The sequence below is a fragment of the Poecilia reticulata genome, chromosome 16 (assembly GCF_904066995.2).
Source record: "Poecilia reticulata chromosome 16, P_reticulata-male-v2, whole genome shotgun sequence".
In the NCBI taxonomy this organism is placed as follows: Eukaryota; Metazoa; Chordata; class Actinopteri; order Cyprinodontiformes; family Poeciliidae; genus Poecilia; species Poecilia reticulata.
In genome coordinates this window covers 11,153,097-11,166,555 of record NC_088845.1, presented here as the reverse complement: position 1 = coordinate 11,166,555, position 13,459 = coordinate 11,153,097, and the positions used below count along the sequence as shown (strand labels likewise).

General features: G+C 35.8%; 1 protein-coding gene across 1 annotated transcript; it reads left to right on the top strand.

The window, feature by feature from the left end:
• Positions 1-354: 354 nt before the first annotated feature.
• LOC103477865 (uncharacterized) lies at positions 355-12,994 on the top strand. The gene is made up of 7 exons (XM_081597653.1): positions 355-2,358; positions 3,967-4,722; positions 5,558-5,821; positions 7,687-7,995; positions 8,086-8,164; positions 8,382-8,460; positions 8,550-12,994. The coding sequence occupies exons 2-7, from the start codon at positions 4,602-4,604 to the stop codon at positions 8,874-8,876; spliced, it is 1,179 nt and encodes a 392-aa protein (XP_081453779.1). The 5' UTR covers positions 355-2,358; positions 3,967-4,601; the 3' UTR covers positions 8,877-12,994.
• Positions 12,995-13,459: the final 465 nt, after the last annotated feature.

The window sequence follows — 13,459 nt, the reverse complement described above, 5'->3', positions numbered from 1 at the left end:
AGTTGTTAAGTCCACATGCAGGCTTTAAGAAATGAGTTATGCTACATCAGTATGGTTTATACTCATTGCAATTTATGAATCCCATAAAGAGTTTAGGAATTACTTCTCATTTGGTAAACTATAATTCTGGATCAGAATATACAACTCCAGTTTTCAAGTAATATGTTATATAAATGGGCTGCACAGTGGCACAGTTTGCAGAACTGTTGTGTTGCAGCAACAAGGTCCTGGGTTTGATTCCTGGCTTTGGGTTTTTCTGCATGGAGTCTCCATGTTCTCCCTATGCCCGCTTGGGTTCTCTCCAGGTACTCCAGCTTCCACACACAGTTCAAAAACATGTTACGTTGATGGTTCTGTCTAAATTTTCCTTAGGTGTGTGTGTGTGTGTGTGTGTGTGTGTGTGTGTGTGTGTGTGTGTGTGTGTAGGTGTGTGTGTGTGTGTGTGTGTGTGTGTGTGTGTGTGAGTGCGTGGTTGTTTGTCCATGCACACACACACAGCCCTGCGATGGGCTGGCGTCCTGTCCGGGGCGTATCCCGCATCTTGAATGTTGACAGCTGGAGGTACGCACAGGCTCCCCTGGTTACCACAAAGGGATAAGGGCATAAAAAAATGGATGGATGTTTTTTAAGTCTCCAGCAAACCTTGACATCACATTAATGCTTTCTTTGATTAAATGCATTTTCCAAGTATAAGATGTTGCAGTATATTACGACGACACACCAGTAGCAAATTTATTTCAACCTCAAAAATGTATGTGCGATTTGGAGCAAGGGACACAGAGGAAGAAGATGGTGCTGTTTAAAGCCACTGCTGAGGAAGTTTATGTCGTATTTCTCAACTATTAAATTACTTCCTCATTTTTTAGGACAGTGGCTAATGCTTCAAAAAATGTAAACCTAGTCTAGGCTCTACTGACTGTTAGAAGACATACAGTAAGTCTTTGTCTCTTGGTAATGCATGCAATTTCAAACAAATGAGCAGTGTTTATTTCATCTACATGGACTGAATTGATTATGTAAAACCTTCTGTTGGACCGATAAGGAGCTGCAAAAGTTCTGGTAAAAGGTGAGACATTTACAATTCAAATTGTTAAACTTTCATGCCTTCTGTCTATTGGGTTTTTGGGGATATGAAAATGTAAGTTGATGCTTTTTCTTCTTTTGTTCCTTCCCTTGTTCTTTCATTTCATTTTTACTTTATCACTAGCTTTTTAATGGTAGCATATAAATAGTAGCAGCTTGAAGAAATATATTTTCTAGTACACTTGATGAAGTCCCAAAGTCTTAGAAATAACTTTACCACTGGACGCCAATGCCAAATTTGTTTGAGTAGCTTTTATTTTCCTTTATAAAACATAATTGGAAAATATACTACCATGATATGTATTGTGAGATTTATTAAAAGTGAAAAAAAACAATGCTAATACTATGTTTAATGGAAAGGATATATGAAACAAGATTTAAGAGATTCATGGCGGACTGCAAGCTGTGGACATTAATTAGTTAAAAAGTAAAAAGCAGTCTAAGTAGGGAGACCCAGACTTCCCCGTCCCCAGTCACTTTGGCCAGCTCCTCCAATTTAGGTACAGTTCCCACTTAACTGCAGACGCAGCACCAATCTACCTATCGATCTATTGCTTCTTTTTTCCCCTCAATCTTGAACAAAACGACAAGCTACTTAAACTTCCCTAAACCAGAGAAGGGACTCTACTCTTTTCCGCCTCAAGACCATGGCCTCAGATTTGGAGGTACTGATATTCATTTCAGAGGATTCACACTCGGCTGCAAACTGCTCTACTAGACCCATCCATCCATTTAATTTCTTACACCCTTATCCCATTGGGGTCAGGAGGGATACTGGTGCTGATGTCCAGCTGTCACAGGGTGAGAGGCGGGGTACACCCTGGACAGGTCGCCAGTTGTTCTACTAGATATGAGACAGTAATCCATGATCAGGATGAATATTATACAATACAAAATATATTTTATAATTAAAAAACAGTACAAATGATAAACTCCAGATTCATGTTTGTGGTACTGTTGTTAGCTCTGTTACTTTGCTCCAAGAAGACAGTTTGGATCCCTGGCTGAGGATTTTCTGAATGGAGTTTGCAGTTTACTCTGAGTACTCTGGCTGCCTTCCAAAGGACAAAAACATGTATTCTAGGTGAATTTGCTTTTCTAAATTGCCCCTGGCTTTGCATAGTAACTTGACATTTATGTCTGTTTCCATGTGACAGACTAACAGTCAGCCCAAAGTAAATCACACTTCCAGCTAAAGGTTTGTTGGGAAAAGGATCCAACTAACAAAGATGGCTGGTCCTCTGATTTTTCTTCTAATTGGCTCTGTACTCCAAGGTAAGATTCTTACTGGTAACATTTAGTTTGGCTTACATATTTTAAACAACAAATCTATTCCAGGTTTCAATGTCTATGAAATGACTTCTAATTATTGTTGAATCCAGTAAACCATAAATTATTCTTCAATTCATTCTAATTTGTCATGGTTGAGTTTTATTTCACATCCTTTATGAATATGTCACTTTCCAAAAAAATGTAATTGTTTGGAAAGGTACTTATAATTCTCTGTGTTTGTCCTCGTCCTCCAAACCTGGCAGATCTTTGGAAAAGGAAAACTATTCATCCAATATTTCCTCTGTCCCTCTTATCTTATAGTTTAAACAACTGACTCCAAACTAATACCTTGATTTTCTGTTTCAGCTTTAGTCAATATAAATTATAATCACAAGTACCACACCAAACATTTACAGTTGTTTTTAAATATTATTGAAGTTTACAATACATGATAAAGTTGTTGCCTTTGTCTCCCACTTTATGCAACACAATAAGATCTTAATACAAACTTAGCAGGAGTTTAATTTTTTTCTGGTGTTTTCTTATGTTTTACTTTTACATATTTATCTATGATTTCAAATGCAACTGAGTAAAGTATTTTTATTCAATAAACATTTAAGTACGGTAAAAGTTAAAGTACAACATAGAGAATTTTTTTATTACAGCAACATGAGTAAATGTAACATATTACTTTCCACAATTTATGCCAGAACCTGAACAATCAAAATATATCCATCCATCCATCCATCCATTTTCTTCCGCTTATCCGGGGTTGGGTCGCGGGGGCAGCAGCTTCAGAAGGGAGGCCCAGACTTCCCTCTCCGCAGCCACTTCTTCCAGCTCCTCCGGGGGAATCCCAAGGCGTTCCCAGGCCAGCCGAGAGATGTAATCCCTCCAGCGTGTCCTGGGTCTTCCCCGAGGCCTCCTCCCGGTGGGACGTGCGCGGGAATCAAAATATATACTTTTTTAAAATTATAGACTAACTGCACACAATGTGCAGCGCTTTTACTGTTTTTTTTGTCCATACAGGTAGCCTATCATACTGTAAGATATTGATATGTTTTTATTTGTTTTGGTTTACACTTTTTGGTTGCAGAGACAATATACAACAAGCCACTGATGATTTTTGTCATAGTACTGGTAAATCTTTCAGAATAGGCTCAAATATGAACCTAAGTTAAATGACAGAGATGAAGCTAAATGACTTCATATGAATTATGCAAGAAATTAGCAAAAAGACTTAAACTTCAAAATTATTAAACAGCTGCATATTTACTCAATTCATTCTTTCAGTGTGTTGTTTAGTCAAACTTCCTTGGTTGTTTGAACTCAAAGTATCATAAATTTTCTTAAATTACAATTTACTAAGATACATGACCCATCTTTACACAGTCTTTTCAAGAACAATGTGCACTTTTAGGTAATATGTTGCAAAACAAAAAGCACAGACAAATCAAAAACTATTTTAGACAAGAACTCCATAACTGTAACAACGTATTGAATGAAAGATGTTCTCAAAAGTCCCAATAAATGTATTGCTGTTGAAATCATATTAAAGCTAAATAAACTAATGCAGCCTTTTCTCCTTTCAATATCTGTCTTGTTTTTCAGGCACCGACTGTAAAAAGTTTGAGGTTAATTTGCCAAAGATTGTACAAGTTATGGCAGGATCATGTGTGACGGTGCCCTGCTCCTTTGATGTAATGGAAGCCCATGAAAAAAACTTAAATGACAACTGTGAAGCTAAATGGTGTATCTCAAAAGATGTTCCACAACTAACTGACAGAGATCCAAAAACAGGAGACTTAACAAAGAAAAACTGCACTACAACTTTCAACAATATGCAGACTGGAGACACCAAGAATTATTACTTCAGACTCGACTGTAAAAATGATCTAAAATACAGTTTTTCCCGAACCAGTGTTAAAATTGAAGTCACAGGTAGGTTTAACATACACAACTTTGATGGATAAATTGTGTTAAGGCAGCTAACTTTAAATGTATAATATTTTACTGACACACTGATAATGAACAGCATCTGAACTTTCCAACCAGATAATTTTCCCTCACCAACTCTGACTCCGTCCTCACTGAAGATAAAGGAGGGAGAGTCAGTGAGTCTGACCTGCTCTGCTCCGGCTCCATGTCTGCCTCATCCTCCAACTCTGATTTGGACCCCAACACTGGGGGACATTCAGGAAACACTGCAGGAGAATCAGGACAAAACTAAATTCAAGACCTCTGTTATGAACTTCACTGCTTCTAAGCTCTACAATAAACAGAACATTTCCTGCACTGCTGTGTACAAGAAACAAGATGGAAGCTCTGATGCAGTTCTTACCAAATCTTTATTGCCAGATGTTTCATGTAAGTTCTTTTGACATCTTTTAAATGGCAACTCATTTTTGTTATTTGTTTATGTCTAGTAGGAGGTGAACAATTTGAGTTATCTAAATAACCCTTCTTATTGTCAAAGGGATTCTCTATCTTTCTATATAGTCATTTAATTCAGTATAAAATATGTTATGCTATTTTTCTTCCACACAAATTTTAAAAAAGTGTATTTTTTTACATTTTCTAAAAACTTAAGATCTAATCTAATTTTAAATTACATGATAAAGTGATAAATGTATTTAAAATGAAGTGTGGAGAAAACTAAAATGGCACTTTACTAAGAAAGTGTTACCACACAAACATTTTGTGGTGTTTTACTTTCATCAGTCACAAAAAACAGTTAAAATTTATGACTAAATATGGAAGTGTACTACATAAAAAAAATTAGCAACCGATGACATACCAGATAAATGGACCGACCAATTAGCTTTCAAAAGGGTGGGATTTACCTGCTTTGATGTTCCTGAGATGGCTTTGGGCTAAAATATTACAATAACTAATACAATTAAAGTTGAATTATTAACACTGGAAAGATTATAAAAATTAAGTTATCAAGGGAGAAGAAGATATTTTTGTGCAGAGATGTCAATGAGATTGGAGAAGGACATTCAAACCTCAGACACAGAAGTTTTGTATAACACTTAAGAAGATCGCACATTTAATATAATGTAATGATTACAGTAACCAAAATATTTCCATCAGCAGTAGCAACACTTTCTAAAATGTAGTTGGTGTCCTTCAACTGTCAACTTTATGAATCCATTTTACTTGTTTCGATATTAACAATTTAAAATGTTTCCTCTTTTAGATTCCCCAAAGAACGTCACAGTTTCAGTCAGTCCATCTGGTTCGGTTCTAGAGAACAGCAATGTGACTCTGACATGCAACAGTGATGCCAACCCAGCAGAGCAGAATTACACCTGGTACAGAGCTGATGGAGGACAGGAAACTGACATTGGAACTGGAAAGATTTTAAACATTAAAGTAACAACAGACAGAAGGAATTTGTTCTGCAAAGCTGTAAATGTGATTGGAGAAGGATGTTCCAACCTCAGTCAAATAGATGTTCTGTGTATGTATAAGTCTTAATAACATTTTTGCATTTTTGTATAGCTTACTATAAACAGTAAGTTGTTATCAGTGTTAGTAAAACTTAAAGTTTTCAGATGTGTGGCCTTAGATTCAATTTATTTGATAGAAGAAAACGCAGAAGATTTTTCAAACAAAGTAGAAATAAATTATTTTCCAACTTGCAACAATAAGACAGTCACACATAATGCAGACTTGCATAGGTCCCTCAAACCTTAAGACAGAAATAAAATGTATGTCTGGTTAGTTCAATCTTAAAGTATGACAGCTCCTGATTAAAGGTTTGTAAACGTCCTTTAAAACTACATGGATACAAGAAGTAAACAAAATCTGTAAACAATTAGTCAACAATGTCCAGAGTTATCTCTGCAAAATTAAAAATAATTTGCTTTTGTTTTTTTGTTTTTTTTCACAAAAATATGTTATTAATTTTTGTGGTAACACTTTATTTGAAGGGAGGCGAATAAGACTGACATGACACTGTCATAAACATGACATAACACCTGTCATGAACATGAATAAGCCTTCATGAATATTTATGACTGTTGTCATAAAGCGTCATTCGGTAAATTATGACACTTTTAATACAAAGTTGACATTATTCAAAATGTCTTTGTTATGACAACTTGAGATTAACCAATAAATCATTACTGATATAAATTTGTTATAAAACTATTACTGATTGCACTTTAAAAATTAGGTAACTTTATGTTATTAAAGGTAAAGTTTAAACAGTAATGATCTCTTGGTTAATGTCAAGTTGTCATAACAAAGACATTTTGAATAATGTCAACTTTGTATTAAAAGTGTCATAATTTACCGAATGATGCTTTATGACAACAGTCATAAATATTCATGAAGGCTTATTCATGTTCATGACAGGTGTTATGTCATGTTTATTACAGTCTTATTCACCCCCCTTCAAATAAAGTGTTACCATTTTTGTTTTTTAAGAACAAAACAACAAAAAGCAAAAGTTCAGCAGTGCAGTTTAAAGAAGAAAAAAAACTAAAATTAGGGAGCATACATATTTTCAGCATTTTATAGTCCAAGTCTAAGAGTGTAGTCCAAAAAGGGTTTCCATGCAAAGAGGTGTTAAGTGGACGAGGCGTGTTAGAAAGTTAAGTGGGATGTATTCCAAAATAATACTAGGGAACTAATTGGAAATAAAATATTCTTTCAACCACAAAAGTTTAGGATATTACACATCTTACTCTTTTTTGTTTTTAATATGTTTAGTTGATAGACCGAGGAGAAGAGACACTGGATCGACATCAATGTTAGTTTCGATAATTTTTATAATTTCAACCAGAATAGATTCCCAGTCTACCTGGGTTTTAGTGCATGACCAAAGACAGTGTGTGAGGCTGACGTCATGTTACATTTAAAGCACAATGACGAGGATCCTGGTTTAAACTTAAGACACCCAGTTTGGGAGTCAGTTTTGTGTTATTTTTAGTTCCACAAAGATTTTTATCCAATAGTCCTCCTTTGAAGAATTTTGTGCTGATTCGTCAGTTTTTTCACTTCCTTTTTGCGGCTTGATGGTGAAACGTGTTACTGCCCACATAACCTCAAAACACTCCAGTCTTCTAATGTTGGCACACAACTGTCTTTCATCATTCATTTTTTTTAATTATTATTATTTTCTCTGCTGAAGTTGTTAAATCTACCAAAATAAAACAACTAATCATGACTAAAGAGCTGCACAAAGTATCAAGCAAGATGTTAAAATAGGTGTTGATTTTAATTTTTTTTTATGTCACTTAAAAAAAAAACATTTTTTTTTTTTTATATATAAATGTATTTAGCATTTATTACCGATTACATTCTTGGCTTTCATTCCAGTTCCTCCACAGATCCTGCTCTCCTCAAACTGCACCAAAACTGCAAATCAGCTCAACTGCTGCTGTGAAACGGTGGGAAACCTGACTCCAAAGACTCATTGGTTCTTGAATGGACAACCTGTCAGTCCATCTAGCCAGGTGGTGATTACAAATGAGCTTCTAGATGGCTCACATCTGAGGAGCATCATCACTGTGAATGAACCACAGAACAGAGATCTGTCCACCCTGCTGTGCTTCAGCTCCAACTCCTTGGGATCAGCCAGTAAACAGTTTTGTGTCAGTTTCCTTGAGAGCTCAAGAGAAAACCAAGGTCTGACTTTTTTCTCTCTTTAATTGGTGAAATTTGTGAATCAAATTCATGCTGCAGCAGAGTAATTTTGATAACACTGTTTTCTTGTAGGTCACATCCCACTGTCTGGTTTCATTGCCACAGTTGGTGCTCTTGCACTGGTGGTATTTGCCCTCCTGGTTTTTATCTGGTAGGTTGAAGGAGCTGAGAATTTTGCAGACAAATTGTTGTCTTTAGTTTTTCATTTTGTAATTTTGGATTGTATTAACAATTCTCCTTTATTTACATAGTAGAAGAGAAAGTAGTATGTTATTTTATCCATAAAAGAAGGTCTTGCATTTTCTGAAGCTTCATTTATTCGACCATTAAAAGATAAACGGATATTAAATGTCCAGCATATCTTTCAGGTTTGAAAAGACACACCCCAAACCTAGAGGGATTGGAGGTGATATTGACACAAATGAATGTCTAACGGAGGAAAATCAGGTTTGTTAACTAACAGTGCCATTGTCATGTTTTTCTTCACTATTATTTCTGAAAGGCTTTTATTCCTTAAGTTTTTCCTTCATTCTTAGGTACCAAACCCGATTGAAGATGCAATTTACGCAAACTCTGCTGAACTTAGTCAAGCAAGAATTGGTCAACCTTCAAATGGAACTGACAATGAAGAAGAAATCAGTGAAAGTTCAGGAAATAAAAGTGAAGAGCTGGTTTATGCCAGTGTGAAGTGGTCAAGAAAGAGCAAAACAAAGAAGATGGATAATGATAAGAACATGAATCTCACTGGCGCTTCCTTTTTGAAGGAGGAGAAATTTGAGAGGGGAGACATGCTTTTTGTGAGCTCTGCACTGGAAATGGGAAGTGTGTATGCAGAAGTTAAGCCTAGAAATGTAAGAAAGTGAATATGCTCAGCTTAAATTCATGAACAAATGTGCAACACAGTATAAATTATCACTCTGTGGCAGGTGTGGTTCTAAAAATGAGATGAAACCAACTAAAGTCCTAGTAAAAGGTCAAGAAGGTTTTGAAAAAAAAGTCCTACTGGCTGACATTGAATTAAGAACAATATGTTATATTGTTATGAATTTGGTTTACTCAAGGTAGCAATCTTGAGTAAAACTAAGTTTTACTCAAGATTTTACAAGATCCTTTGAGTAAGTTTTACTCAAGGATTTTTGTGTCCAAAACATTTCTCTTGGAAAGTCATGACAACTATCTCCATTTCCAGTTTTTGTCAGTGTAGAAACCATACCTAATCCAATTTTATAACCACTCACACAATAGTAACATCACACAGCAAAAATGTTCTGCACAGATGATGTCAAGAACAAGCTGCAAGAACTCCCAAAACTAAGAAATGATGCCATTTTGTTCTTGCAGAGAAGAACAAATTATTCTGTGCTCACATTGTCTGTTTAGGCCTCATTTTACCTCTAGCTGATGTAACTTGTAAATATATGATATATTCACTGAATTTGAAATTGGCAGAATATTTTAGAACCATCTGTATTTGCTAAAGCAACAGCTGCAGTCTTCTGGCTTTATATGAGCTGTCAAAAAACAATGCTGATAGTACCAGGTTTCTCTAAGATGTTTTTTCCCTTCCTTTATGTTACCTGTAGTTACAGTAGATTGTTTGCTAAGATTTTTTGATCTGCCCTTTGTCTGTGTGGGAAACAATCAGGAGAAGTTCCAGCTTTCACACTAATCTGTAAAAAGCCATAAAACAGCCTGAGTTCAGGCCAGTAGAGGTGAAACTCTGCTTCCTCTTTGTTTAGACAAAGGTGACAGCTGGTGTTTGATCTTGAAAACAAATTACAGGGAGTTTCTAACTTTAAAGAGGGTCAGAGACAGGTCCTGGTTGGATGAGCAAAGATATGCCTTATTTGAATAAATTAAAGACAAGAATACACCTCCTGTGTAAGGATTTGCTCTTGCAACTCTCCAAAGACAAGAAAGAAAGCTTTCCTTTCTTTCTTCCTTTCTTTCGCGCTGCATGCTGGGGTTTGGTGGAGGAGCATGTGGTGAGTGGACTGAGAGATTAAGAATTTTTAACCTGTTTGCTCTATCTTTGTTGGGCTTTCTTTATGTTTTTTTTTTTTCTCTTAAAATAGTGTGGTTGTAGAGTTGGGTTGAGTGAGATTGGTTACATTCCTGTGTGTAACTCCGGCATTTTTGCCTTTTTGGGAAAATGCCAGAAATGGATTTGACCAAACTTACAAGACAACATGGTTTGAAAATCATACCCAATAGTCCCACTGTGACGGTAGAGGAATGTAGTTTGGCGGTGGGAGAAGTTGTAGGTTGCAGCAGCATTAAATCTGCTGCTCGGATGAACAGCGCTGTGGTCATTTTTGTTGACAGCGTGGAAAAGGCAAACAAAGTGATTGAGAAAGGCATTATTGTGAAGGATGTTTTTTGTCCGTTTCCCCATTGAGTACACCAGCTAAAAAAGTTACGATTGGAAATATACCTCCGTTCATTAGCGATGAATTGTTGGTGAGAGAATTGTCACGGCATGGGAAAATTGTTTCCGCGATCAGGAAAATGCCATCAGGTTGTAAGTCTCCGCAGTTAAAGCACGTTGTTTCTCACAGAAGACAAGTCCTAATGATTCTGAATAAAAAGAATGAAGATCTTAACTTAGTGCTTAATTTGCGAGTGGATGAGTTCGATTACGCTATTTATGTAAACTCGGGCACTTTGGTGTGTTTTGGTTGTGGGGAAGTTGGTCACTTGGTTTGGGCGTGTCCTGGAAAAAAACACTCACCTGAAAATGCGACGCAAATTCAAGATAACGAAGGTGGAAATCTGCCGAATCAAGCTGAGGCCACAAGGTCAGAGAGCGTAGTGACAAGAGACACAGAAGAGCAGATGTCTGAGAATAATGCTCAAAGTGAAAGAGAAGTGCATGAAAAAGATGGAGAACAAATCCTGAAAAATCAAATGGCGAATGATTCACAAGAAAAGCAGGAAGATAACAGTGTAGAAGAACAAAGTCAGTTTACTCTTACCTCTTCAAAGAAAGACAGATGCTGAAGAAATAGAGGTGGAGGGATGCAGTCAAACACCAGAGGAAGAGGGTTTTGAAATGTCAAAAAAAAGAAAAGCTTCTGAAAGTTTTGTTGGTTCCCAAACCAAAATTGATGCAGGAGATACAGATTTGGAATGTTCAGGAAAAGTTTTAGAGTCAGAAAATAATATGGATGAGGAAGAGGAAGAGGAAGGTGATTATGAAAGTTGGACTGAGGATAGTTTGGCCAGTTCTTTTTCACCTGGTCCAAGTCAACACAGGAAAGGTTATAGTGTGCAAAATGTTAGACATTTTTTGAGAGTAACAAAAAATGTGAAAAATGAGAGAGTTGAAGATTTTTTTCCTGACAAGAAACTTTTACTTATCACAGTTGAACAACAAGAGAAAAGGAGGATTTAATCATAAAGAAGTTTACCGGTTGAATAAATTGATCGGGAAACTTAAGCAAGGTTTTGAGTTTTAGAGTTTTAACTGTCTGTATTTTCTTTTAGTTTTTTTCTTACATCTTTGGTAATGAGCGATTTTAGAGTTTCTACTTTAAATCTGAATGGAGCCAAAGATGTGAAGAAAAGAGTTAGTTTGTTTGAATTATTGATTTTGAAACAAATACATGTGTTGATGGCACAGGAAGCGCACAGTGATTGTTCAAATGAGATAGATTGGAGGAGAGAATGGGGAGGATAAATTATTTTGAGTCATTTAAATCAGGCCAGTGGGGGAGTTGCAATTTTGTTCTCAAAAAATTTTCTACCAGTGTCGTATCAGTTTGAGGAGGTGATCAAGGGCAGATTATTGGTAGTGAAAGCAAAATACGAGTGTTTTAATATTGTTTTTATAAATGTATATGCTCCAAATACAAGACGAGAGAGAGTTCTTTTTCTACATAAACTTGAAGATGTTTTATGTAAATGTGACACGGATGATTTTCTTTTTTTGGGTGGAGATTTTAATTGTACAGAAAACGATCAGTTGGATAGGAATCATTTTGAACCTCTTCCAGCCTCGACAACTTTCTTGAAACATTTGATTTGTTTTCCTTGGTTGATGTTTGGAGAGAAATGCATATTCAAAAGATACAATATACATGGGCTAGAAATACAGGTAATTTTTTTTCTGCAGTGAGGTTGGATAGAATTTATAGTTTTAGACATAATTTTGGAATTTTTAAAAACTGCAACATCCATCCTGTAAGCTTTTCGGATCATGCTTTGGTTTCTGGTAATGTTTTTTATTGACAATATCAAACATAAGTCTGCCTATTGGCATTTTAATGTGGCTTTGTTATTGGACACTAATTTTAAGGAGGCATTTATGTCTTCAGAAACCTATATGGAGGGTTTTTTATAAGCCCCCCTTGAGTAAGAGGATAAGTGACTTACAGTGGAGGATTCTGCACGGTGCTGTGAGTGTTAACAGTTTTGTGTCAAAATTTTAAAAAGACACAAATGAATTCTGTCCCTTCTGTGAAGAAAAAGAAACAATTTTCCACCTGTTCTTGAATGTAAACGACTCTCGCCATTGCTTTTGTTGTTGAAAGATGTTTTTATAAAATGTGGTGTCTATTGGTCTGAAGTAGCCTTTATATTTAGTGCAGGTTATACAAAAAAGGAAGCCAATAAGTGGACTTTGTAAAACTTGCTTATTGGACAGGCAAAATTTTCAATTTATATTAGCAGGAAAAAAAAACTAAATGGTGTTATGGGTGAAAAGGTCGACAAGATGTTTATTTTGATGGCGAAAAACAGAGTAAAAGCAGAATTTATGTTTTTTGCAATGATGAATAACTTAGATTTTTTATCATTGTGATGCTTTAATAATATCGTGTGTTCCGTGAGTGATAGAAAGCTGGTTTTTAATTAAATGTTTATGTGAATGTTAAAGTAAACAATGCTGGAATGTATTTTTATTAAAAAATAAATGTGTTGTTAAGAATCAAACATTTTTCTGTCTTCTTCTTTTCTATTTGTCTCAGGTAAATGAATCTCTGTTTTAGTGTGTTTGAAGTGTCTGTGTTGTCAATGTGATTTTAGACTTTTAAATGTTAGAATAAAATGTATGACGTGGAGCGTTGACTGTCATGTCTGTGTGGCTTTTGTTTTCACGCATGGAATCGTTGATTCAGGGAGCACAAGAGAATATAACGAGCCAGAAGTTAATGATTTTATTCTCTTAACACCACTTTCTCCCTGCTCTCTTTACTTCACTATGAACTGCGAGAAAGCAGGTTCATACAACTTTTGATGGGAACCTTTTCCGTTCCCGTGGGCAAACTCCACGCACACAGAGTGGACACTCAGTAGAAGTGGAGGAAAACATAAATACTGCTCTCTGCTTGACTCATTTATCTTGATTTAAAGCGGCGGGTCAATTTGACCCGGAACAGTATGTGTGTCTCAAGTTCAATTATAAAGATCAACAATTGAAAAAATAAATAAATTTTATATCAAAAAA

Coding starts and splice junctions, on each gene's coding strand:
- LOC103477865 (XM_081597653.1), top strand. CDS start 4,602: ATGAACTTCACTGCTTCTAAGCTCTACAATAAACAGAACATTTCCTGC. Junction 7,996..8,085: donor GAGCTCAAGAGAAAACCAAG/GTCTGACTTTTT, acceptor GTTTTCTTGTAG/GTCACATCCCACTGTCTGGT. Junction 8,165..8,381: donor GCCCTCCTGGTTTTTATCTG/GTAGGTTGAAGG, acceptor CATATCTTTCAG/GTTTGAAAAGACACACCCCA.